Source organism: Hippocampus guttulatus, chromosome 9, assembly GCF_054856545.1.
Source record: "Hippocampus guttulatus isolate MCC_2025c chromosome 9, RoL_Hgut_1.0, whole genome shotgun sequence".
Classification (NCBI taxonomy): Eukaryota; Metazoa; Chordata; class Actinopteri; order Syngnathiformes; family Syngnathidae; genus Hippocampus; species Hippocampus guttulatus.
Window position 1 is genome coordinate 5,501,892 of NC_141269.1, and position 27,936 is coordinate 5,529,827.

The 27,936-nt window shown below is 43.5% G+C and overlaps 2 protein-coding genes across 2 annotated transcripts; both read right to left on the reverse strand.

Annotated features, from left to right (window-relative positions):
* Positions 1 to 392: 392 nt before the first annotated feature.
* On the reverse strand, positions 393 to 20,108 carry LOC147200016 (vasorin-like). The gene is made up of 2 exons (XM_086120894.1): positions 19,764 to 20,108; positions 393 to 4,646 (listed from the first exon to the last, which is right to left on the reverse strand). The coding sequence occupies exon 2, from the start codon at positions 4,628 to 4,630 to the stop codon at positions 2,498 to 2,500; it is 2,133 nt and encodes a 710-aa protein (XP_085977020.1). The 5' UTR covers positions 4,631 to 4,646; positions 19,764 to 20,108; the 3' UTR covers positions 393 to 2,497.
* Positions 20,109 to 24,296: 4,188 nt separating this feature from the next.
* LOC147200017 (beta-1,3-galactosyltransferase 5-like) lies at positions 24,297 to 27,170 on the reverse strand. The gene is made up of 2 exons (XM_086120286.1): positions 27,046 to 27,170; positions 24,297 to 26,066 (listed from the first exon to the last, which is right to left on the reverse strand). Exons 1-2 carry the CDS (start codon positions 27,087 to 27,089, stop codon positions 25,040 to 25,042), a joined length of 1,071 nt encoding a protein of 356 aa, XP_085976412.1. The 5' UTR covers positions 27,090 to 27,170; the 3' UTR covers positions 24,297 to 25,039.
* Positions 27,171 to 27,936: the final 766 nt, after the last annotated feature.

The window sequence follows — 27,936 nt, forward strand, 5'->3', positions numbered from 1 at the left end:
TAAGAAGATCTTTTAAACAGGAAGCACATTACGCCACATGTCTGAAATAGGTTGATTATACTTTTGACCAAATGACACAATGTCCCAATTTGCACCGAAAGCACGTTGCTTTGATTCCCTGATTGGACCATTTTCTTGATTTAAACATTATGTTCGGTTACGTTGAAGAAGCCAATGATGCATTCACAAGAAAACCACAAAAAAAAACCCCAAAAAAAACATTTTGTCAAATGTTCTTGGCTTTGAGAAACATGGAAAATTACCCCAAACCAAAGCAACGTCACAAAGGGATTGGTGCACGAAAGCGTTAACGTGTCCAGAAAGACGACCTCCCCTCATCCCTTTGAACCAACTTTCACTTTCGCTTATTTCTAATGAAATGGACGACACAGTTTTATAGAAAATTGCTACTTTTATTTTTAATACTGTCCTTTGTGTTGGCATCATTTTTTTTGACAAACACATAAACACTTGAGATAAACAATACAGAGCATGATGGTGCTTTAGCGACCAAGTTGCAAACAGCTGCTGTTCCCTTTCACAGTCCAAAGCAGCATAATAGTATTCCAGTTGATGTGTTCATGGGATGGGCAGATGGGATCTGATCTTGGTTGGGGGCAGGGGGGTGATGTATGGATTCACATTAGACTGCACTTTAGTCCTGAAAACTTGACGAAGCAGTTTTACCTTTTATATACAACGTCGCTTTCAGCTGTAGCCAAGATTTTGCATCACGTTTAACGAGTACTGTTTTAAAAGACATCTGCGTGCCTGGTGAATCAAAGGCGCACTGTTGTAAACCATTTACACATAAGATGGTGATGAGTTCTCGCTCCAGACCAGAGGACGAGGTTTGAGTCTCAGTCGGGGTAAAATGGCTGAATTCAAGGTGTCTGAAGTTTGGGGAAGACTATTTTCAGAGACTCTCAGATGAGTTTCTGAATCTCGGTTTTTGAGCTCAGTCCTCAGAACGACTATATAGGCATATGTTACCATGCCTGCAAAACCCAAAACAGTGAATCCAGTTGTTCTAAACTATGCTTTTGAAGTACAGATCAAAAGAACGGTCATCGAGCATGGGAGAACATTCTTGGACGGGTCGTTTGCGCAGTTAAAAAATGACCATCATTTTTATTTACTCTATGTTTTTTACATTGTGCACAACTCTCATTTATTGTGTGATCATCTAATTGTAATGTGTGTTTGTTACATATTTTGATGTATTTTTATGCTTTAGAAAACATTTGTCTGAATTTTGGGGGACCTTGGAACGGATTAGGGTATTTACATGGAAAACGCGTCTCTACCTACAAAATTTTCTCGTTAAAAAATTTCTTCCAGAACCAATTAATTTCTTGAGTAGAGGTACCACTGTACACACACGCACACACACACACACACACGCACACACACACACACACACACACACACACACACACACACACACACACACACACACACACACACACACACACACACACACACACACACACAAAGATGAACATATTGTTTTGTCCCAAACTGTCAGCTACCTGAATGCTATTCTCGAGTGACATTCATCTCAGCTTCCGTCGCAAAGAATTTTGACAATCATGAGTGACTCGGAAGCATGTTTTTGTCTATCCAAATCGGTATCGTTTCAAATCACAATTAACAGCAAAATAACTGAATTAATTGGCAGAAAACAATGTCACAACAACAATGAATCGGAACATCAGCCACACAAACCGGCCTTCCTGTCCACGGCACAACTGTGTGGACAGACCCGATGCCTCTGTGTTGAGTCCGTCAGTCTTTAAGCTTCCATCCAACCCAAAAGCAATCGGCTGGGCGAAGAGATTAACAGATGGGTGTTTTGACAGAATACACTTGGTATGCTTGGAAGTTTCGATCCACAAATGTCATCAGTAAGTCTGGTGACATGATTCGAAGCTTTATCAGACCATCAGTCGTACTGCATGATGGAAACGGTGAAAAGTAAATAGCAGAGACTCGTCGGTTTCCGGTTTAAATGCAGCTGTGTCAAACTTCAAATGTATTTTTTTTGTATCATGAATAGCTGCGCTTCCCTCCAGTTTCACTTCCAAGTCCAGCAACAGATTTACAACTCATTCAATGTTTCCTGAACAAGAAACAGTTTTAAAACAAACCATTATCAAAGGCTGTGTCCATGTTAAAAATAATGGCACTTTTCCGCTTGGACTTTTTCTTGTCAATTGCACTTTGTTACATCACTTGGTTGGCTTTTTTCTCACCATCAAACCCATTTGAAAACTGCAGCCTGCTTGTTGTCCCGCCTTGACTCGGCTCATTTCCAACATGCTGCAAATGTGAGTGCGACTCCTTGTTGTCTGAATCGTCATTCCAGTCAGTAATGGTATCGTCTTACAAAACAAAGGAAAAGTGCCGCATTGAAACTGGGACAAAACCTCAGAATGCTGAAACCACTACGCAGGTGATGGGCAGGGCTTCCAAAGTGTTCATATATTATTGCATCTTAGAAATACGATGGCTTTAGGGATGATCGACTGTTATTTGAGGGGGAGTGGCCTTCCATCAGTGGGACCTGATAGTCCAAATTGCCGTTTTGTTGCAACGATGTGGTTGGTTGTCGAGTGTGACAACGGTCAGTTTCTGTCTGTTTGTGGGGCAGTGGGCCGTTTCCCCCATCTTCCGGACATGCCTTGATGCCGTCCACTTCCAATGAATCATCAGGATCTGCAGGACCCAGCTCGAGCTCCATTCCCGCTTTACGCTGCCTCTTTTTCCGGAGACAGATGATCAGACCGACCACCAATGCCAACCCCAGCACCAGTGCCAGAGCAGCTATTGCAGGAATGAGAGTATTCATGAGTGAGCTTTGAGTCTCCACTCGCGGTTCTAAGGATGTCAGTGGAACCCCTGCCGTCCGAGCTTCTGTACATGACCCCGTCTCCACTGAGCTGTTTGCCCTTGTGGTCATTCTCTCCCCGAGGGGGCTCGCGCAGACGGAGTAGGTACAGTTGGGTCTGAGTCCACGCAGGGTGTACTCCGGGTAGGATGCCGGCACGCTCAAAATAATGGGGCGGCGGTCGGGGCCAGAGAGATTGCGGTAGGTCAGCCTGATGCCACGAATATTTGGCCGTGTCTTAATGAAGAGGTGCAGATCGAGAAGAATAGAGGTGGAGGTCACCTGGCGGGAGCTGATGGCATCAAGTTCTGCAAGAACCGTGGAATCCTCAACAGACACTTCTGTTCCCGGAGGTTTTGGTGGTTCCGTAGCGTTGTCGACATTTTCACAGTAGAGTCCAGATGTTCCTGAAGGACACAGACAGCCCAGTTGCCCTATTGGGTCAAAGTTACAAATGCCACCGTTGAGACAAATATTTGGTGGACAGATGTGCTGGTCATATTTCCCACTGGTGAAGCTTGGAGAGGCGGTAACCTCTGATGAAAGCGGGTCTGTTTTTGAGTCCGGGCTTTGTTCACTTGGTGGTGGTGGAGGAGGAGGAATTGCATTGGTATGGGTTGTTTCTTGGAATGTCGTAGGATCCTGTGGCGCTGGAGTACTCCCCATGGGTGATTTCATCAGTAAAGTTGTGGTCGGTGGACAGCCAAAATCTGTATGGTCCAGTGCTGAAAGCATCTTCCCGGCATTAGCTAGAGGGAAGTGGCACCTGGTCTCCCTAAGCCTCCCCAGATTTATATTCTTCTCTTTCAGCCAAACCGCAAACGAAGCGAGGGGGCACAAACAATTGAATGGATTTTCAGCTGCTGCCAGATGTACAAGTTTGGGGAAAGACTGGAAAAAGTCTTGGGGAAAGCCCTGAAGATTGAGACCACTGAGATCTAATTCTTGGAGCCCGGTGAGTTTCTGAAAGTCTTCTGTCCTGAGCTCACCCAGTGGGTTGGCAGCCAGATTGAGCTTGATCAAGCCCTTTAGGGAGTCCTTCTTTAGGGCTTGGGGAACCGCCGTGAGTTGGTTCATGGAGATGTCTAGCTCGTGGAGGTTCCCTAGAAAAGCGACAAGATCTTCATCTAGAGAAACAAGCCCGAGAGAAGCCATTTTCAGGGTTTCTAAGTGGGGTGTCTGAAGGTCTGAGACATGCAAGGTGGGGATGTTGTTGTAACTCAGGTCTAGAAGCAGAAGCCTGGGTAAATTAAGAGAGGGCAAAGATGTGAGTTTGTTCCCTTGGAGCTTGAGTTCCAGTAGCATTTCTAAACCTTCAAAAGCTTCTCGTTGGATGCTCTGGATGTGATTTTGGTGGAGATACAGTCTCTCCAGCTGGACCAAGCCAGAAAAGCTCTCTTTGGAAATATGAGTGATAACGTTGGAGGACAAGTCCAAGTTCTTCAGCTTCGACAGCATCTTGAATACACCGTCTGGAACCTCTCTCAGCTCATTCTGGCTCAGATCTAGCAAATCCAAGTCTCCTAGACCCACAAAGTCGTTTTGGGTCAGAGCATTGATGCCGTTTTGGAAGATGTAAAGATTGATGGTGCTGGATGGAACCCGGGGCATAGTGGTGGACCGTCGAACGATGCAGAATATTGAGCCTGGACTGTTACAAGTACAATCTTCTGGGCACTCGATGGATAAAACCAGACTTGAGGAGAGGAAGAGGAGCACGAGATTAAGCAACATGGTCATTCCAGGGCTTGGAACTCTGAAAGACAAAACGGAAACAGACAAAAGGAAGGTGTTAATTTTGATTGGCCACAGAAATTGGAAATAAATGATGAACAGGTGGTTTGTAAAGGTGTATCTGTAAGATGGACCCTCAATCTTTATTTTAATTCCAATTTAGTCCTACTTTATATCCTTTACCTTCTTTTTTAAAGCCATGTTGTTGTTTTTTTTGTAAGGCTTTCAGGACTGACTGCATCACCTAACCCGAAGCCAAGTATCTGTCAAGAAGACCTACAAAGCCAGTTCCTACTTTTTCAAAGTCCTTATTAAATGTGACACAGTTTTCTCATTCACGTGGAGCCTCTGCCATTTTCAACGTCAAACAGAAACGTGGCCACTGACGTGACGCAAAGCAGGTCGGCACGCATACCTGAGACCAACAGCCTACATGGTGAACAGCAGCCGAGGCGCAATCGCCATCACAGCTGGATTAAGTTACCCATAACGCACTGGAGCCATCACTCACGTTGCGACACAGCCACATGAACCTTTGCTTTGTCCTCCTAAAGACTAGAGGGAATAGCTAGGGAAGAAAACTAAACGGGACGGAGAAAAGGATGTAGGCAAAAGAAAATGAGGAGGTAGCGACTATTTTTCACAAGTCTTATTGAAACACAGTACGTATTCTCTTGTATGTTTCTCTTCGGTCATGTGGTGCCGAGGCATCAAAAGATCTACTGTGGTTGAATCTCGGCAGGTGGCTGGAGACTGTATAATGTCGGTGGTTTATTTTTTTCGGCATTCCTAGAGGAGCGTGAAGAGGATTGAAGAAGTTGGGTTAGAGGTGAACTGGATGTAAAAATCACCCCGGTTGCATCATCCTTAACCCTTTCAGGCACAGTGGTTACTATAGTGGACATCTTGGGTGCATGAAAGGTTAAAAGGGGGCTCGGAGATTGTAAACCGTGAAAATATGTGTGTTGCACAAACGTTTCCCGTTGCTTGGGAATCCGTTATCGACTGCACAGAGGTAGGAGAGGGACAAAGGGGGGGAAAGTAAGGAATGAAGGTACTTAAGTGCAAAAACGGGGTCCATAAATTACATTTGGGAACATGTGTCCAAGGGGAGATTACTTCATCTTTTCTGAGAGGGGGAAAAAAAAAAAAACACCCACTCCCACCCCCTTAACTTCCCATAAGTGGAATATCTTGTTACTTTATCCCGAAAAAGCTCTGTGGTCTCTTAAAAAGGCCCCACATCGCTCCAAAATGCAATTGTCTAAGCGCAATGCGCAACCTGGTCGTTGTGCAATCCAAACACTGGAGTGGAAGCGTGGCTGACAAAATATCAACATCGTACAGTACATGGCGCTTTATGTCAATCCAGAGCAACGCTGTGGATTAGCGGTAAGCATGTCAGCTTTACAGTTCGAAGATTCTGGGTTCAAATGTCAGCGCTATGGAAAATGGTTGGGTGATATTTTCTTCCATGTATTGCAGGCAAGTGTTGCTACTTAGCATTTGTGTTGTCTTAGAGCAAAAAATACTTGGTCAATAATCCACAATTTCTGTCGTTTGATTAATTGCATCATGAGGCAAGTACTGTTAAAGGAGAAAAAAAGTTCAATCCCCTGTGTAGGGCCGTTCACACTTGACAACTGCTGTCTAGACTGCAGAGTGACAACTGCATTGGGGTCTATATTAAGATGACCAGACACTTACAATAGCGTGGTGAGTGACATGATTTCCATCAATATAACAGATAATACATTATACCAAAGTACAAAATAAAAAAATAGCACAATCCAGTGTTTACCTGATTTTAACCCTTTCATGCAACATGTAACCTGATAACATTATAAACCGTCCACTGTAGTAACCGCTGTGCCTGAAAGGGTTAAGAAAACATGCCAAGTCAAATTTTCCTTTTCTGATGGCAGATATCTTTTTACTAATTCATTAAAACATACACACACACACACACAATATATATATTTCCGAATTTCATTCCATTTCCCTTGTCTGGGTCTTTATTGGCGACAAAGTAGTTCACACACCTTGATAGAGGCCAGTTCCTGTGTGTAATCAGTACGTATGGAATGCAGGGGCTCGTGGGCGCACCTCTTAATACCTTGCTGCCTCTGAGCCAATTGTGTTTACGAGCAACAGCAAATGAAAAGCCCCATGCAAGTTTGCCAAAAGGCATTTGGCAACAGACTCACACTTCTCTGACTTCTTGTTCCAGAACAATCCCTGAGATTGTTTTGGCATTATTTTTTTCCTTTGCTTACTTGAGTATTGGCTCAGATCTTCTTTCCAATGTGCATCTTCTCGCTGTGCTTATGTGGGTGGCTTCTATATTGGCCAATGCCCGTATCTGGGAATGGTTGTTTGTCAATATGGCCGCTGTCAATGACTGGCGACCAGCCCAGGTTGCACACTTCTTCTCTTGCTGATATGGGATTAGCTAAATTCGACCTGCAATCCTAAACAGGATAATGAGTCGAAAATTCAAAAACGTGCCTGCATCATCGAACAGGTAACTTTCTTGACACTGGGACAGCAACTACCTGGCGTAGACAAAAAACACATCGATTTTTACACTACCGTATTTTCCACACTAAAAGTGCACTGGATTATGAGGTGCACCTTCAATGAATGGCCTATTTTGTAATTTTTTTCATACATTGGACGCACCAGATTTAAAGACGCAATCTACAATGCATCCACTAGATGGAGCTACGCACAAGGAAATGCCAACAGAACACTACACGACACCCTGATTTATATAGCAACGATCAGATGTCTGTAAAACATATTTAATAAAGCGGCGGCACAGTTCACAGAACCAACAGCAAGTTATAACATTGACTCGATAACGTTGAACTCTCTTGCCGCTGCTCTATTTCCGTGTTCAACTGCGAAACCGATCGCCTTAAGTTTGAACTCTGCGTTGTAAACATGTCTCTCTTCATTTCACACAATGACAAAGCATTGTCAACAGAACCCTTATTTCTGACACATGATGATTTGCCACAGGATAGCGCTAAACCACTGCCAAAGAAAACTGACTCGATGTCAGCTCTTTAAGTATCGGTGGCTGGTATCGGCAGCCTCTGTGAGTACTCGGTATCTAAAAAATAAGGCTGGAATCGACCCCAGACTGATACTCTGATATTGGTGCTCACTCATCCCTAGCTCATACATCCGAACATGGTATGGTGCACTCCATGGGACGGGGCTAGTAGTGCAGCGCACAAAGCATCTGACTGACTACGGAGACCCGACTTTGTGAGCAAAATGTCAAAGAGTAAAGAGCTAAAACTTAAAAACTGGGAACGGCCAAGTTCGGACTGTTTGGCTCCTCGTTTCCTGGCTTCCCAAACGAGGCAATCAATCAACCAAGTTGTTGTTCTAGAACTGCAGTTCAGCAACAAATCTTCACCGAATCTTTTTACCTTGAGGCGACCACAAGGCTAATTTCCCCCTTGCATTCTCCTCAATGAGCTGCTTCCATCTGGAAACAGTGTCGCACCTACAGTCAAGTAGTTATTTGAGCAAAGAGTCACACCGAGGTTTTAATTCACCTTGTTTTCCAGACAGTAAACCTTCCTCGACTTCCTCCCACCATCCACGCGAATAACATCGGTGACGTGGCCTGTATCGAGTATTAAACAGCCTGTAATGTCGGGCCCGTTCACACAAGACCCAAATGGATCAAATCTCCCCCATGGAGTCGCCTGACTCCTTATACGTCAAATTTAAACACATGTAAGCTTTTGAGCTGTTTTCAAAACATGGCTTTGCAGTCACCAAGGTCTGGTAGTCATCAGAATTTCTCTCACTTTTGAGAAAAGAACAAATTGGCACGTTGTTCCTCTTTATTTATTTATCTCGTGCCTTTGTTGCGTCCCTCGAGCCCTGTTGGACAAAGTCGTCTGGCCTTTGGCCGGCGACAATTTACTGAGTTGCTTGGTTCCCCTTCATTTCCGACAAGTCCCAAACATTGCGAAACTGACATTCGACTGGAAAACCAAATCTCTTGAGCAGCGACAAACACCGGACTTGCTAATATGCTATTCGCCATTTCAAGTTACATTTCAGCACTGTCCTATGAAAAACAAACATGAGCGTCTTTTTTTTTTTTTTTTTTGGCATTAATGGTATTTTCCTAAGTCTTTAAAATTACCGATTGGACATAGCAACGAAATAATGACATTTAAAACAAAGTGAATTAAATTATAGCCTTGAAAAATAGAATAGAGAAAGTCGAGGAAAATGGCTTCTTGGTTTATTACGATAACAACCCATCATTACATTGCAAGTGAAGGAATCTAGTTAGTGCGGCTAGTTTGTGGATCCCCTTAAGACAAAAATCCGTTTTTTTGGAGGGGTTGGCCACACTGACATAAATCGACCAGATGTGCGTGAACACACACACGTGCATGCACATGCACGCAAAAACGAAAAAGTGTGCCCCACTGCTTGGATCACCTCGTTACGACCGCCTTAGTCCATGAGTGTCGGCGGATTTACGGCTGACAAGAACTTGGAAGAACTATAGGGATTGCCACACGTGCAAACACACACTCACGCACACACGCTCATGCACGGACTATTCAGCAAATGAGTATGACACCATTTATTCACAAGGAGATTAAATGATGTCTACGTACGTATGCCTGTGTGTGTGGGGGGGGGGGGTATGTTTACTTAAGTCACTTATCTATTTACATTTACCCCTCACAAATCCTTCAGTTAAGTAAACACGCACACATTCTGGAATCAATTAGAGCCGTTGCCTGCATGGGTTTCCAATCTGCCGACCTTGACTGCTTCGTAGAGAAACAATGGCTTCATTCTGCAAAAGATCATACGAGTCAGACCCTTTGTAAGCGCTGCTCAACCCCCCAAGCCCGTTACGAGGACTGACGCTGTTATCTTTTACAGCGTGGAAGCAGACATGTCAAACCACTCGGCTTCCTTCACGTACTGCGTCCGCCAGAGTCGCCAAATATGGAAGCCATTTCGGCTTTCTTGGGTGACAAACACATTGAGATGCAAAAGACTTTGATTTGTAGTCTAACTAGCAGCAGTATCGTCATTTATGTGTGTGTGTGTGTGTGTGTGCGTGCGTGTGATGGGTCAGAAGTAAACCAAATTGGGTAAAAAAAATTGACTGACCTGAGCAAACCCCCCAAAAACTCAGGTTGGTTTATAAAAAATAAAAAAAAATTGGGTTGAGTTGACCGAAGTAGCAGTCCATCCATTTGGGACCCACATTGTTGTCTTTTTTTGACCCAACTGTTTTTCGAGCGGTGTGACAGTGGATGACTGTTTAGCACGTTTGCCTCGCAGTGCAGAGGCGCAGGGTTCGATTCTGGCTTTCTGTGTGGGATTAGCATGTTCTCCCCGTGCCTACGTGGGTTTTCTCCGGGTACTCCGGTTTCCTCCCACATTCCAAAAAACATCCATGGCAGGCTGATTGAACGCTCCAAATTGTCCCTAGGTGTGAGTGTGAGTGCGGATGCTTGTTCGTCTCCGTGTGCCCTGCGATTGGCTGGCAACCGGTTCAGGGTGTCCCCTCGCCTACTGCCCGAAGACAGCTGGGATAGGCTCCGGCACGCCCTGCGACCCTCGTGAGGATGAAGCAATTCAGAATGATGATTTCACAAATACACTCACTCACTCCGAAGCCGTACTCGCAGACACACACAACTAAAACACGACTGAAATGCTGTCTCGCCCCAGTGAAATGCTCTCACGAGCACGCCTGCAACGCTATCGCAGTTACAACTTACAGGCACTTCTGAGTCCTCAGCCCACTCATGTTTTAATGATGCCTTAAGTTCAATCTCATTCAAAAAATATATATATATATCTAAAAAGACAAGCACACTCGTGGCAAGGCGCTCGACTTGTTTTACAACTCCGTAACGAGCCCCGAGGGAGGTTTGGAACTGAAAAAAAAATGATGCTGTTGTGTGGTACAAAGGGGTGTGCACAATTGCACACTTGCACGCACGCCGCCTAACCTAATTTGATTTTACCCTGTTAACAGGGTAATTAATGCTTCTTTGTTGGAAAGACGCTCAGACGACTTTTGACATGGTTCCGCTCTACTAAAAATAGCATCGAGCGTTACGGCGCCTTCAATGTCCGTGGGGGAAATAGCTAAGAATACGAAGAAGAAATCGTAACAAGCAATAAACGTGCATGTGATCAGATTTGGAGAACATGACACCCCAGTGGCGGTGGCGGCAAAGGCGAGGACGACTAATTCTGTTCAGAGGTGTCCAAAAAAAAGAACGTGCCTTCAATACAGTTTGTTTTCACGCGGTTTAAAAATCAAGGTGGCACTGCTTCTCCTTGGCTTTTTTGCACCAGCCTTCGTTGACTAAAAATGCCTTCCAAAAGCAAAAAGAAAACACTTTTTTGCCTCATGTGTACATCGCGTGTTGAGATCAAATTCTGACCATGTTGTTTTTTCCATGCAGATATAAATCCTTAATTTTTATTTTATTTTTTTAACAGTTCCTTAATCAATCTGTTTCGGCGACTCGCGTCTTGTCATTCATGCCCCTGGTAAGTTTGTGGGGCATCAAAAACGTGTAAATCAAAGACAACACAGATATACCGTCGAAGCTTTTACGGCTTCCACGACTGTCTCATCAATCTTTTTTTCTTTCCAACAAGAACCATCTGCGAATCAGTGAACGCCCAACTCTGAATCGTCCGTCACCATAGCGACTCTCCTCTGCTTCACCGCCGGTCTTGGATGGCGTGTGTTTGTTTTTGGAGCGTCTCGGTCTGGCGTGAAGCTATGGCTACGCTCGGCATAACTTGGGCCAGTGTGTGCGCGGAAAGAGAAAAACAGCTCAGTCAGAGGAAATATGCAGTGGCCAGACGCTTCATTAGGTACGCCAACAAATGTCCATCCTAATCCATTCAACCCAAGTGTCTAGGATCCGGTAAATGGTCCATAAAGTTCTTGGGGGGGGGGGGGGGGGGGGGGATAATCTGATTAAACCGCCAGTAAGCCTTTTCCACAAAATAAATAAATAAAGGGGTGGAATGGCTCCCCCATAACATGAAAAAAAATCTGAAAAATATATTGAAAATAATATTGAAATACAAATGTGCCATTTGGGGAGTTGAGGGAGGGGCATTCTGCTCCTAGTAAAAAAATTAATAAATAAAAAATGCTCATGTCTATACACATCCCATCTAAAGCTAACATTGCTGATGCTTTATGGGCCACGTGCACACTAAAAACACTCTCAGCTAATCGCTCGTCCCGCTTGTTTGGATCTGTTTGTTGTCTCTTTCGTGGCATTTCGCTCTCATCTGTGAGCAAGATGTCCACATACCACACAAGCTACAGAACATGTGCAATGAAACATTTCTGGTTCCTCGGCGCCGAAACGACATAAAACTTTAACACATGGTTCTAACTACTAGTCATACAGAAAATGCTGTAATGTGCATGCCAGGCCAGTAGCAGGCAATGTTTTCCTTTTACGTTTATGATTATTTAGGGTGTTTTTGGGGGGTGGGGGGGTGTACTTATCCACTTTGAGATCTGCTTCCAAAAACCTTTATGTTGGTCTCATAGCCTTTTGTGGCCTTACATGACAACAATGACGTTGGGTGGCTAAAATAATGCTAACCTGTTTAAAAGGGGAGCATTAGAGCAAGTGGCAAAATGGCCGCCGCCTGAGATGTTCCTAAACGGGTGGACTTTCCCAATTAACTCACAAATGCAAAATGAATCAGAATGCCGTGGTTCTAACTACTGGTTTTTGTCTTCGTTTACGTCCCCTTTAATCGATTAATTGACTAAACTATTTGATTATCAAGTTAATCAGCAACTATTTCAATAATCAAGTCATCGCTTTCTCACACTTCTGTCCATGAAAGCAGACTGATTTGTCTTTTGTGATGAATCAAAATTGGACAAACATCTGTTTTTACTGTGGGAAAACAATGACCGAACCAATGACAGAAACCGTTTCAAAAAGGTGAAAATGTTGGTGAGTCCATCAATCAATTCGTCTTGTGTGATCATGCTAAATTGTTGTTTACTTGTTTTTTTTTTAATCATTAAACAATATCAAACATCATTCAATCGTTTTTAATCAACAGTAATTGGGAAAAAATAGTTTTGTTCATGAAAGTGTTTTTTTTTTTTCAATGAATCAATGGAATAATCAATAGAGTCATCAATAGTGACAGCCCTAATGCATATTGTCTTTTGTAGTTCTGTGAACGCAAACTGTTTTGACAACATTGTCGTCTGTATGTGAAACTTCAAAAACAATTGTTTGTTGATGTGTAAACATGCTTTATCGCCCAAACTTGATTTGTTGAGCGATTGTCTCGTGATTTGAACATTACCATCAGTTTATAGAAGGCCCACACAAGATGCATTTTGAACAAATACATCTAAAACTTCTTGAAGCAAAGAGCAGCTGTGGCAATGTCGCGACGCTTTCTTATTTATTTATTTTTTGTGGTGACTGGATGATGTGATTATGATTCATCCGTCTCCCTGCATGCTTTCAATCTCTCGTCTGCTTTGCTATTTTGTTCTTCATGTGGTCTGTTGATGTGGACCACCCGAGCCCCCCTCCTTCTTCTCCAAACGGTGACTTTTCACCTCCTAATCCCCAGACGGCCCGCAGCGAAGCATGCGACACTGACAACGATGTGCGTATGCTTTTCTACACATGGTGTTGCCGCAGTATTATGTCTACTGTGCATTTTCTCGACATTGTAATCCTTTTACGGACAGCGGGCTTTGGCAAAGATTCTGAAACTGGGGTCCACAAACTATGGTTGTCCACAAAACAATTTGCAAGCAGTTCTGTCATATCAATTCAAAACGATTTTTGGGAACCTACCTGTCGATTAACCAATTATCCCTCTCTATCTTAATTTTGGGCAATTCAAAAGCCGTGACGTGATTTTTTTTGAGGGGGTGGGGGGGTCATGATTCGGTTTGGGACCAACAGGTGGCACTGTAGGGCTCCCCCTGCAGCTGCACACCTGTTGGTCGTTAGGTAATTAGTGGCTATAAAAGGACTCCCGTCATTGTTTGCGGCTGTTTGTATGCTCCTGTCATGTTTGTTTCAGTCAGGTTTTGGTCATTGTTTAATTGTTATGTTTTATCTTCAGTCATATGTTTTGTTTGATACTTTGGACTTTGTTTGTTTTGGATTTAATTTTCTGAGGTTTAATACAATCTTTCAAGTACACCCGGCTCCTTCCTCCTGCCTGCTTTTTAGGGTCCACCACCACCTTGCTACGTGACAGGGGGTAAGACTCCTTAAATGTCTAAATGTTGATAATACAGTGGTACCTCTACTGAGAAAATTAATTGGTTGTGGAAGAAATTCCTTAACTAGACAATTTTGTAAGTCGAGACGCATTTTCCATGTAAATGACCTAATTCGTTACAAGCCCCCCCCCCCCAAAAAAAATTCAGACATAAATGTTTTCGTAAGCATAAAAAGGGATCAAAATATGTAACAAATACATGTTACAATTAGATAAACAAATAGATAAATCCTAATGGCATTTGGGGGCAGTATGAGAGCGGGTGGGGGAAAAATTTTAATCCCCCCCCCCCCCCCCCCCCCCGGGGCACCAAAAAGTTTGAGAACCCTTGGCCTCTGGGCTGAGAAAAGGCAGAAAAGGCCGAGGTTGTGACCCATCAACACCTGCAAGGCACAACAGGTGTTGAGAGGAGCAGCTTCGACGACAGCAGTGTAAATTACACAGACACGCGTGTCACACTTTCGAAACTGAGGTGACGGGATAACTCAGCAAACGTCGCCTCAGGTGAGAGAGGCTCTGTGCTTTTGTCTCCCTCCCTACTCTGTTTTCATACATCCCTTCGACAACACTTTTACATGTTTATGGGTAAATGCAAGTTTTGTTCATATCTGACTGGAGGGACAACTTGGAAAATCTGAAGTCGTTTGCAGTATCGAGCCTTAGGGGTAATACAGAAACAATGTTGTGGTAACCTTGAGGTGGCACTACAGCTAACATTCGAGTAGGTAGGTGGTAGGTATGCATGGTATGCAGGTAGCTTAAATGCTCATGATGGTGCTACAAAAACATCAGTGAAAGTCAAAGTAGGTAGGAAGATAGCTCAGTGGGCTTAGTAAGTCCTCTAGGTCAGCGGTCCCCAACCATTTTTTCCCCACGGATGTCAGACAATATTTTCAGGGACCGACCTTTAATGTGTGGCAGGTAAATACAACAAAATAATATGATATGACCACGGGTGTCAAACTCATTTCAAATGGTGGGCCACATACGGCCTCGGTTGTTGTCAAGTGGGCCGGACCATTAAAATGATACCATACTTTGCTATAAATAACCAAAATAATATGTCTTTCCTTTGTTTTGGTCTAAAGCACAAGAACATGAGGAAAATGTTGAAATTCAATGAACATTCTTTTACAAAACATTTCATGAAGCACCTTGCATTCGCTTCGACAAATGTGCAATTTACTTTTATCATTCACATATATGCATTGCAACTGATCCCACTGATTGTACAAACTTTAACAAGTAATTGGTATTGAAAAATATAGTAATGCACTTTAAGATTAAACGAGATTTATAAAGAAATTATGTTTTAAGCCATTTCCACGTGCATATCAAATCTAAACGTAATCCCTCCCTACACCTTACAAACTAAGAGTGTTATTAAATGGGTAAATGTGAGAGTGCTATTGATGGCGTCTGCTGTGTTGGGTCTGTGATGGACTGAGGCTGCTGTTGTCTTCTTCTCTGATCAAAACAATGTTGTTTTCTAATCCGATCAAAACAGTGTGTCCCCTAGCGGATACTCCATGAATTGCACCTTTAAAAAAATATTAATTCCGTGTCTTTTATGCATGTTTTCACTTTTAAATTATCCTGCGGGCCTAATCGAACCTCTTTGCGGGCCGGTTCTGGCTTACGGGCCGTATGTTTGACGCCACTGCTATAGCCAGATGTAAGAGAATCCGGTAATTTTTCAAAATAAAACATCTTACAGATTCTGAAATAAATAAAACGGAAGTAATGTAAGTTATTTATTGTTTCTCTGTGGACCGGTACCAAATGACCCGCGGACCGGTATCGGTCCACGGCCCGGGAGTTGGGGACCACTGGGGACCGGTGCAAAGGAAGGAATGTTGGTATGTGAGTAGGGAGGTATGCAGCGAGGTAGATATGGTAGTACATATACTGTAAGTGGCTAGCTTGTAGTTAACACAACGACGCCAAGTCTTTTTTTTTTTTTTAACGTGAGGCTAAAAAAAGAAAAAACGAACCACTGAGCAGGAGACGAACTCCTGACATCAGCGTCATAATAATGTCACCAGAGCTCAGATCCGCACCTCTGTATGCCGGTGTCTCCTGGTACCTCTGCGGAATGTTCACGGCGAGTGCTTTTTTTTTTTTTCTACAAATGTCATGCTCTTTACCTTCTTACTGAAGCGCTGTGTTTATACAACGTGCCGGGGTGATGGGGGGGAGGGACTTGGAGACACACTTCATGGCTTACAAAAAGAGTAGCGAGCCCTAAAGGCTCCCTGGGGGTGGTGGTGGTGGGCGGGGTGGGGCGGGGGGGACTTCTAAGGGAAGAAAAGTTCCCCTCTGGTGAGCGTGCCGAGGCGCGGGTTCATCCGTGTAGTTTTGCTTCTAGAATTCCTCAGGTGTCAAGATGACTTGTAAAAGGTTCAACGTGAGCCTGTTGTCATTGAAACCTGAAACGATATTAGGCACTCGGAAAAGGACAACGTGCACTACATTACCGTCAATTCTAAAAAAAAAAAAAAAAAAAAAAGTTGTAAATTTGAACTGTTATGAGGATAAATTCGGGACACTACATGAAAAAAATGGCATGATTTGGAGCCTAAAACGGGAATTTAACCTTTTCAGGGACAACGGTTACTACAGTGGACCGCTTCTAATATTATCAGGTCACCGGTTGTCATTATTGGTGCATGAAAGGGTGAAGTTGGAACAACTTGAAAAATATAAATGATTGATGTTCATGGCAACAATGCGAGTTAGCATCGCAAAGAAAGCAAGTTGTTTTCTCCCAAACAATTTGCTGCGTTGACTTTACTCATATCGTGAAGTTGAGGGACAATACAAGGGACACTTAGTTCTGCCAACTCTTATTTCTTCGTTGGAAAATGTGGGGAAGCCAATTTTCTCATTCATAAAACTTAAAATATTTTGTGGATGCCCCTGCGATTGGCTGGCAGCCGGTTCAGGGTGTCCTCCGCCGACTGCCCGAAGACCGCTGGGCTCTAGCACCCTCCGCGACCCTTGTGAGGATGAACGGATTAGAAAGTGGATAAATGGATGGATTTTTTTGTTGCATTGCCCAACTTCAAGTTTGCTCATTCATTGACTCGAAATTAGTTCATTCTTTGCCGTTTTGTGAGAATTAAGTTTGATAAAAAAATATCATTAAAACAAATACAAGCTTAATAGTATGACAGAAAAATTGTAATGTTAGTAGTTGTACTTTTACAAAATAACAAACCAAAACAAAAAACGTTAGGATAATAATGATTAAACACAGCCTTGTCCAACTGAAGCATTTTGCAAGCCACAATATTTGAGCCAAAACCATCAAAGAGCCTTGTGTGGGGGGAGGGGGGGGGGTCAACCCCAATGTTCCAAGCATAAACCAAAGCAAATTATTACATCTTAAGAAATAAAAATAAAAGAATCACCCAGACATGGTGAAAATGGGCAGCCTGCAGGAAATGCCAAAGTCATAATGATCGAAGTAGCACCAAATGATTTTTTTTTTTTTTTTGCCTCGCGAGTGAGTGGGACCAGTGGAATGTAGACAAATCGATCATGTTGGAGCTGATTGTCTCAGTATGCTGGAGTGGAGGGACACGCCAGTCGAGTGCAGTGCAGTCTAACGTACAAGAGTGAAACGCGCTGAAAACAAATGAGCACGATTCGACCACATTCCACATTTGGGACGGGGAATACGTTTGGCCCCTGCAGGCTCGCCTTTGCCACTGAACTCCAGTTGCCCCGTATCAAAGAAAGAATCCCATTAATTTCAAAGCAAAAAAAAAAAAAGATGCTGACTGAAGCGGGTCGGAGTTTACCGCGCTTTCAAAAGAAGCACCCACCTTTTTTTAGGTTTTTTTTTTTCATTCCGATCCTATGCAGTTGATATCAAGTTTACATCCCCCTGTTTGAATGTCAGATGTTTGTGATTTAAAAAAAAAATGAGAACAAGATAAATCATTTCAAAAGATTTTTCACCAATGAACATGACCTATAGCAGCTCAACTGAGAATGTATTTTTTTTAAATAAATAATGGAGTTGCACAACTGTGCACACCCTCCTATAACTGGGAAGGTGGTTGTGTTGTGAATCAAGCAGTCACATTCAAAAACCACTCATGCGCACAATAGGGGGGGTTGTGTGTTTTTTTTTTTTTTTTGCTTGTACACACACTACCGAAACACTGTCTCACTCACTACTGGAAATGCTTTCGCTTTCATACAGTACTGAAATGGTAGCACCCACAACAGTTTTTTTTTTTTTACCCCCTAGCACACACAACTGAAAGGCTCCCACAAACATTACCAAAACTCTCATGGTGCCGGCCCTTGCAGCATCTTCCATCTCCATGGAACACCCCCCCCCCGCCCCCCGCCCCCCGCGCCCCTCACCACCACCCCTCCAAAATAAGAAAAACTTAATTAAATTGCTGAGGCAGCGAGTCAGGAATGTTTGCTTTCCTCTCTCTCTCTCTCTGCCTGGGCCTAACTGCTTTTGAGTTCTTTGCATTTTTCAGCCTTCTGATTCTTCTTCTTCTGAGATCCTTGTCATAATAAGAAGCCGATTGGTTTTGGTGAAATGGAGGCCCATTCCTTAAGGTTCTGCTTCCTGGCATGACTTGGATGATGTTTGAGAGTCCAATGCTCCTTGTTAGCTTGTCAGCCAATCATCAAGGTGCTTTTCTGGTACTGTCTATCAATTTAGAAGTTTTCAACGTGGTCAGCCATATTCTGTAGTTGCTTAGAAAGCATGATTGCTAACTGAATAACCGTATTGCTTTGAATGCTGTCCAAGAAGTTGAGTTTTTTTTTTGTCGGACCAGGAATCCAAATGACTTTGAATTATATTCAAGTAACCATACAGGTTTGGAATGAGAATCCAGCCAAGAGGTCATACCAATTCCTCATTCCAAATCTTTGTGATCTTTTTTTTTTTGCTGTCTTTTTGTGGTGGAGGATTTGCTTTGATACACCCGATCTAGAACCTGACTGCTTTTAAACATCCAATTTTATTTTTATTTTATCATCTTTGTTCGTGTAGTTTTAAGTTTATTATTGTTTGAAATCAGCCCAAGAACCCTGCTGCTTTTTGAGGGATGGCCAATCAAAATATTGCAATTTTCAAACCTCATGATTTAAAAAAAAAAAACACTGATAAACAATCAATATTTGTAATATATGAAAAAAATCATACGGCTCCAGATACATTTTTTCGTAGCTATATACTCTACTTCTAAAAATCTATTAATGATTGTTGTTGTGCCTGTCTGAGCACTCTTGATTTTGAATGTTTCTTCCTTGTTGTCAGGTAGCCAAACCCAAAATGAAGCATATGTAGAAAGCGCACAGGAAACAGGCTGAGCCTCTCACAAATGTGGACAAACTGTGTGTGCGTGTGAGAGAGAGAGAGATGGAGAGATGTATGAAAATGTTTCAGTAGTGTATGTGAGCCTAAAAAACTCAGGAGTGCACGAGTGTTTCAGTTGTGTGCCTGAGAGCTTTTAGTAGTCTGGGATAGCATATCAGTGGTGTTATATTTGCCACAAAAAAAAAAGCCTCGTGCGTATGGGCACATTTCGGTAGTGTGTTTGTTTCATTGTGAAGTGAGAGCGTTTCAATTGTGTCTGAGCGAATTTCAGTCATGCGAGTGATAGTTTTAGAAGGTGGGTAACTTTCAGAGAGCAGTTCAGTAATGTGAGTGTCCGTAAGAGGTGAACCCTGGCCACGTCCCACACAATCTCTCACTCAGGCTAATCGTGTTTCATTTCCACGCACGACGACACATGTGTGAATGGTTCGTGGGTGTGAAACGCGAGATGTCACTTACCCTTTACGACGCGGTTCTTTTAAAAAATCGAATCAAATCCAAGCGGGATATATGTTCGGGTCCAAACTATGTATCCAAACTTTGAGCATAAACACAACCGCGGTGAGCGTCCGTTCACGCGGAAAGTCTCCACGACGACCCGGCCCCGTGTCTATTCTCTTTGCGTGTCTTAATCCAAATTGCGGCAGTGTTCGCCTCCACTCCACACACGGGGAAACACTTGAAGGAGGAGGTGCACAGAAGGAGAGGCGAGGCGGGGACTACCTGCCTCGCCAGTCCCGAACTGCAATATGTGCACACTCAACAATTAGACAAAAAAAAAAAAACACTCAACAAAAAGGGATTTAAAAAAAAAAGAAGCAACGTGACCGCATTAGCTTCTCGCTTCATTTAAAATGTCTTAGAAATCAGAGTGTTCTCGCTTTGAGTTGGGAAAAGACACCATATTGTGATGATATATGCGCATTGGCCACCAGGGGGCAGTATAATACCATCCATCTATTAATTCATTTTCTCATCTGTTATCCTCACGAGAGTCGTGGGCGTGCTGGAGCCTTTCCTGTCTTCGGGCAATAGGCGGGGTACACCTTGAACTGAACTGAATAATACATCCATAATAAATACACAAAGATGGCCACAATGGCTCAATAAACTGTAGTTATATTTTTTCGGTTTTGCAGAGGATAAAGAATATATGCCTGTGAGTATTTTGTTTGTTAGGGTTTTTTTTTTTGCCTATGTGCTTTCTAGCACTGTTTATATTTGAACACCGGTTGCTGAAAAGGTTAAACCTCTGCCACATAGATGCCGGTTTCATTAGCACGGCGATGTGTTAGCACTATGCTATCAGAATTTTGAAAGGCAAAGATAATTTGATGGTAAATACACATGATGTAATTCTCTTTATTTGTTTGTGTCTGCGTGTTTATATATTATTGATGCCAAGACTGTAATAAAGCCAAATACGACATACCAAAAATACTAATAAACTCGTCACTGAGTGTGTGTGTGTATGCGCATGTCTGTGTGTGAAGAAAGAGGAACATTTGACAGGATCGGGTAAAAACAAACAGCGGAGTTTGTTCTGCTGCTTTACAATTTAAAAAAAAAAAGTGGGAACTTCTCATGGGAAGAATCACACTACGAGAGACGGGGCTCACTTGCACTTACTGTTAACGTGGGGAAAACAATAATGGGTCCTCTGAGTTGTTTGCCTGTTGGTTCACTACTTGCTGGGTGGTTCTCTCTAAATGGGCGACCATTCCATTCACACCATTGAAACCAGTGGCGGATGCTGGTCTGTCAAGGAGGGGAAGCTAAATTTCGGCCTACATCATAAAATGTGTCTGTTTATTTTGAACAAGGCGTCTTTTCCAGGGTCTTAACTGTGGTGATATAAGTCAGTCTGCGAACACAAGCAATTACAATAAAACCCACCAGAAATAAAAGATTAATTTGTCACGAGTCATTTTCAACAAAGAGAGTGTTGCGAAGATAATTGGAAGAAGCCTCCAGTTCAACTCGGAACAGAATGAGAATTGAAAAATGCTCCCATGGATGGCAACACCAAAAGATCGGTGATTGGCTCATTTCGCTGTCAATCAAGAGATTCCGCCTCAGACAGATCATCCAATCGTCATGCAGAAAAGCTGAGCGTCCCAGCCCGCCCATAAACGCCCACTGTCCATCGACTCCCAGAGACGCTGAGCGTCCGATGGGCGGAACAAAACCAGCATTTATCCAATGATTCGCTTCGTTTCGATGCATTGGGACTACTCCCTCGACGCCCCGCGTCCGCACTGTAGACGCTCAGCGTCCACACGGTTTAAAGCACAGTGAAGCTGTGGGAATGAATGAGAAGAGAGTCGCGTCGTAACCAGTAATAAGAAGCTGATTCACAACCAAAGTCGAGCGCGTTGTAGCGCATATTTAGTCAATGACATGTACACACATATATTTTATCACTTATTTTTTGACATTTTAAGTCAAGTCAAGTCAAGTCAACAGTATTTATAGAGCACTTTCAAACAGCCATCGCTGCATACAAAGTGCTGTACATGGAGCAATTTAACATGCACAATAAACAGTAAGACAAATCGGTAATAAAGGCAGTAGAAAGCACCAAACAGTAAAACCAAGAACAAATCTAAGTCATGCTGAGTCGAATGCCAAAGAATACAAGTGAGTTTTGAGGAGGGTTTTGAAGATGGGCAGCGAGGAGGCTTGCCGAATGTTTAGTGGGAGGTCATTCCAGAGAGAGGGACCAGCAACAGAAAAGGCTCGATCCCCTCTGAGCCTCAGTTTAGTTCTTGGTACTTCTAATAAAGTCTGGTCCACAGACCTGAGGCGCCGGGCAGGTGTGTAGGGGCGGATGAGCTCAGAGAGGTAAGGTGGCGCGAGATTATTCAGAGATTTGAAAACAAATAAGAGGATCTTGAAAATAACTCTAAAATGAATGGGGAGCCAGTGAAGGGATGCCAGAGTAGGAGTTATGTGCTCCCTCTTACGAGTACCAGTCAAGAGGCGAGCGGCGGCATTCTGGACCAGCTGAAGGCGCTTAATGGAGGACTGGCTGACTCCAAAGTAAAGGGCATTGCAGTAATTTTAGGGGAAGCTGAGCTTCCCTTGCAGTCTTAGAGCAATCGCCTCTGATAAAAACCCATGTTAATGTCTTGTTGGCCAAATAGCATCATTGCCCCAGTCCTGTTTAACTGACTGTCACAATGTCACTGAAAAATACCAACGTGCTTGCTGGAAAAATTTTGTTACCCCTTAGGTTCGTACATTCTCAGTCATCGAGGTCATGGTATAGTAATCAGCAAAAGTTGAATCGAGGCAACTGGATACTTTTTTGTTTGTTAAATTTGTTGTGTGTGTGTGGGGTTTTTTTGTTTTTGCCCAAAAAAACAGGCGATGCTATTAAGCTAACGATAAATTCCTTGGTCTGGACCTTTGTCCCTGATTCGGTTTGGGTCACTTTGTTGGGTCAAGTCAGATCAGTTTAGCGATAAATTTCAATGAACTCTGATAATTCTCACTTAAAACGTTGATTTTAAAAGTGCGGGCTTTTCACCGACCTGTCGTTTATATTGGGTGTAATTTCACTATCGGCCACGAGAGGGAGGCACACTTTTTTGGTTTGAGACTGTGGAAATTTAAAAAAGGAAAAACGGAATGGGAAATATTTCAGTCCTGCCTGATTTGTGTTGAAAATTACTACATGTCATCCGCTACAATCGTGCTTTTTACACCTACAGACCCAGCACAGCGGAAATGACTTGTCTTTCGAAGAAGCGTCACTTTTCTCTTTCACGCTGCTCCCAAAATGTCAACCTCCCTCTGCAGTGGAATGTAAACACGATGAGAAGAGGACGCGTTGTTGCGTTTATCTGTGTGCTCGGCACGGGATGTGTTTTGTCTTACTTTTCACACGACTCGTGGTAGGGTTTCAAAACTGAAATGTAAAAAAAAATAATTCAAATTGGCATAATCTTAATTGAAGTATATTCATATACTTCGGGTCATATTCATATAATTTGATCGATAACGGTTAAGACACTTATATTTAAAAATAATAAAATGTAGCGATTTTTTTAAAATGCAAAATGGGTTTTATAGATGCGGTGTGTGTGAAATGCTTCCCATGCTGAAACAATCATGCTTAAAATTCTATTTTCAAAGCAACTGGCGATTTAAATTTGTAAACATTCTTAGTACAGGCAATACTTAAATGGTGGTGGCCTACTGAGATGGATTTTTTGCATAGAGGCAAAGGCAGAAACGGCGTCATAAAAAACTGAGAGTTACATCGATTTCCGTCAAACTTTGCGGATACAAGTGCATAAATGATCCTACCTACTCATGAAACCCCTTGCACGTTTTTCTTGATAAACTCGTAAAAACGGCAAAGGCACTGAAGTAGTTCCGAATTTTTCACAAATTTCTGCACACGTCAGAAATATTGCGGTTTCTTTGCCTATCTGCTATTGTTTGAACGCACAAAGGATGCCTCATCCTGGCCTTTCAGATCCAGCGGCGTGAACTGTCGAGACAACTTGAGTGATAAAGATGGAGCTCGCAAAATAACCATAAAAAAAAAAAGAACCTCAGAAGACAGTGAAAAGCATTTGTTTTAAGTTGATCATTTAAGTCAGGTTTCAACTTTGGTGTTACTCTGTCAATCAAATCTGCCCCAGGTCTTCGGTGTCAGTTATGCTTTTCTCTAGTGTTGATGGTCTCTATAAATGTCGCGGAATAGTGGTGGTCTTAGATGAATTAACACACACGACAGACCGGTTTGTGTGACTGGCTGGATGGATGGATGGTTATTTTGGGCATTGACGTGTGAAATGTCGAGAATGGCCTTCCCCTCCGAAGTTGGAAGCGTCCAATTGTGATCCTCGTGGTCCCTCTGGTGGACAAAAGAGGAGCAACCACAACGGTGCAGCCTGACGAAGAATGAATGCAACGGAGGACTCTTTATTCCCGTTTTATTCACATTTTCTGGCAACCAACTTCATTGAATAAGAGACATTTTACAGTAATAGTGAAAATCAACAGTGAGTGAAATAAGATACGATAAGATCACCTCCATTTGTCCCACGTGGGGGAAATTTGCAATCGACAGCATCTTTTAATATTTGAATAGTCACAACAATTGTTACGATTCGGATAAGCCGAATTAAGTTTTGGACCCCAAAGTGTAGACGTCAACAAGGTCTCCGTTGCAAAAATATGTTTTTAATACAAAAATCGCCACGACTAAGAGATAACATAAAGCGCTGGTCAAAACAAGGACCAGAGGGCACAAAAAACGAACAACAAAAAGCGCTTGCATAAAAGGCAAGGGGGGAAAATAAGGACCGCGAAGACAAACAAAAAACAATGTATCAAACTACACGCAAGCGAAAGCCAAATCACAAAATAAAATCCAATACTTACAAAACCATTGGTACCGAGAGTTCGAAAGCGAAACACGACGAGATCTAAAGCCAGAAATAGTCTCTGGGCATGGAAATAGCAAGGCATAAACAATACTCCCACAACCAGAAGACAGATTGTGGGTGCTTAAATACACAGTTCCATAATTGACAGATTGGTAGCAGGTGTGCAGCCAGCAAGTTCACTCAGTCTGCCACCTGCTGGCCAGACCCAGAACAGGAACATGACAACAATAAGTAAATGTTTACAATGTATAAGTAATTTGGAGGGATTTGACACCCTTGACAAAGCGGATAGTTGAATAGTGAGTGAACCCAAACACAGCAACAAGTGTCTTAACAAGGGGGTCCAGGCGCCATCTTGAGCTGCCCCCAGAAATCGATCAGCTGTGTTGGGGACTCTAGAATGGAGGTGATGATCTTGGAGTACGTGCAGCGCTCGAACTTATTGTCGTAGGTTCGGAATTGGGAGGGATCAGGCGGCGACGTGAGTGCCAGTCCGAGCTTCTTCATGCACATTCCCACATAAGCGTCCTCGATGTCGAAGGGCTTGATCCTTTTAGAGATCTCCACCAACTTGCGGGGCAGATCATTGGAGAACACGTAGCCCATGCCCAAAGCGTAAAGGGGGTATACCCGATCAGGGAACATCTCCTCTGAGACATACCACTTGGAGCTCTTACTGCGAATGACCGGTGAGTTCCACACAAGGTGCCCGGTCAGGTAGTCAGTTTGGGGAATGTCCGGCTTCTGCAGCATCAGCACCAGGTTGTCGATGTTGAGAAACATGTCCGAGTCGATCTTCATGGCGTAGGCGGCCGTCGGGCAGCGCGTGGCCAGCCAATCCATGATGAGCATGGTCTTGATGGTTAGGTTGCGGTAAGTGTCCCTGAAGTCACTCTGGATCAAGTCGCCGTGCAGCTCGTTCTCTTGCTGCAGATTGGGCCCCTCGGCCAGGCCCAGCATGAAAAGAGTCAAGACCTTCTTGCCCTGGACCACTTTCTCCTTGCCCCACGTGCTGCGGATGGCGTCCCGGGCCGCAACGTTTTTAGGCTCCACCGGAACCATCAGCACCAGGAAAGGCGTACGACTCTCGCACACGTCGCCAACATCCAGGAGGAAGTGATAGTTCCGCGGGTACGCCAGGTGGTACTGCGTGCCCCCAGCGTTCCCCATGTTGCTGGGATTGTTCTCATCCAGTTTGACTCGGAGCTTAGGATGGACCCGGTTATGAGGGGCTTTGGCATAATGGGTCTCGTCCGTCAACCACCGGGAGTGCTGACGGAGAAGCGACTTGTTCTTCCAAATGGAATAAAACGATAGAATGACGCACAGCAGGAACAGGTACTTGAACCGCAGTCTTCTGGAAAACAGACACAATTCAAATGAACCTTTCATGCATAAATAATGATAACCTGGTAAGCCAATAAGCTGTCCACTATAGTACCCTTTGTCCCTGAAAGGGTTAAGCACATGGATGGGCTTGACATGTATCGTCAGCCATTCGATTCTAATTTGTATGGCATTTTAAATTGTGTGTTGAATTGTTACTTTTTGTTGCCTCTTGGCTGTAAAGTTACACAAAAGGACAAAGCACCGGTAATATTGAACATCCATCCATCCATTTTCCGAACCGCTTGATCCTCACTAGGGTCGCGGGGGGTGCTGGAGCCTATCCCAGACGTCTTCGGGCAGTAGGCGGGGACACCCTGAATCAGTTGCCAGCCAATCACAGGGCACACAGAGACGAACAACCATTCACGCCCACACTCACACCTAGGGTCAATTTAGAGCGTCCAATCAGCCTGCCATGCATGTTTTTGGAATGTGGGAGGAAACCGGAGCACCCGGAGAAAACCCACGCAGGCCCGGGGAGAACATGCAAACTCCACACAGGGAGGCCGGAGCTGGAATTGAACCCGGTACCTCTGCACTGTGAAGCCGACGTGCTAACCACTGGACTACCGGGCCGCCTCTAATATTGAACATAAATGTGCTAAATATGAGTCTTTTTTTTTTTAAACCCTTTCAGGCACAGCGTTTACGACAGTGGACATCTTATCATGTCATCAGGTTAAGGGGTGCATGAAAGGATTAATCAGTTCGACACTTATTTGGTCATCGGATTCGTTATTTATTTGTTTATTTTTCTCTTTGATCTCAGAATCGACATCATCCTCAAAAACCCGTGTTAAAGCCATTGGTCAAAAAGAAACAAAATCTCCTGAAAATCCAACCATGTACAAAGCAGTATTTCACCTTCAACACAAATAATGAAAAAGTGGCTGATAGTTTCAGTGAAAAAAAAAACCCCGAAACAAAACAACATAATCAGTCAATACCTCTTGAGTCCACTCCAACTCAGACTTCTTTTACGGTCTTCCATGGGTAAAGTCTTTAAATTTGTCCCCCACCTTGCACTCGTCTCACCTCTTCCCTTGCTTTGGTCAATGGTGTAGTTTATATCCAATCCAATGCACGAGTGTGTGTTCAAACTGTCACACGCCCAAAGGGGCTCAGGTATGACGCCACCACGGCATGGAGGAGGTTTAAAAAAAAAAAAAAGACTGCTGTTCTTCGTATTCCAGCCGTTGGTCAGAAAGAAACAAAATGTCTTCACGAAATCCACTTTGTATCCTTTTATGGATGAAAGGCCGAAAATTCAGTGATCCAGTGGTTAGCGCGTCGACCTCACAGTGCACAGGTACAATTCCATCTCTGGCCTCCCTGTGTGGAGTTTGCATGTTCTCCCCGGGCCTTTCGTGGGTTTTGTCCGGGTACTCTGGTTTCCTCCCACATTCCAAAAAACATCCATGACAGGCTGTGTGTTCAATGCACTACATCATTTGTCCCCAAACTACGGCCCGCGGGCCGAATGTGGCCCGCCTCTGCATTTTCGTAGGCCCCCTGAACAATACCAAAGATGTGTTTTTTATGTTTTTTTGGGGGGGGGGGCTTTCCCCCTCCAGGTCTGACCAGGTGATCGAGACTTGTAGATGCACAGGACATAACATTCTATTCCACCCTTCTGCAGTTGGTGCCCTATTCGGAACTCCTCTCTCCCAAAAATAAATAAATGAATAAATAAAATCTGCGATGCACTCCTGTCAAAAAAGAAATAATGGACTAATGGCCAAAAGATTAAGTAAAAGAAAAAAAAAGATTGGTTATTATTGATTTCATAAATTGTGCCTGTCAAGAGCCCGGAAAAAGGTTAATACCTGGTTATGTGC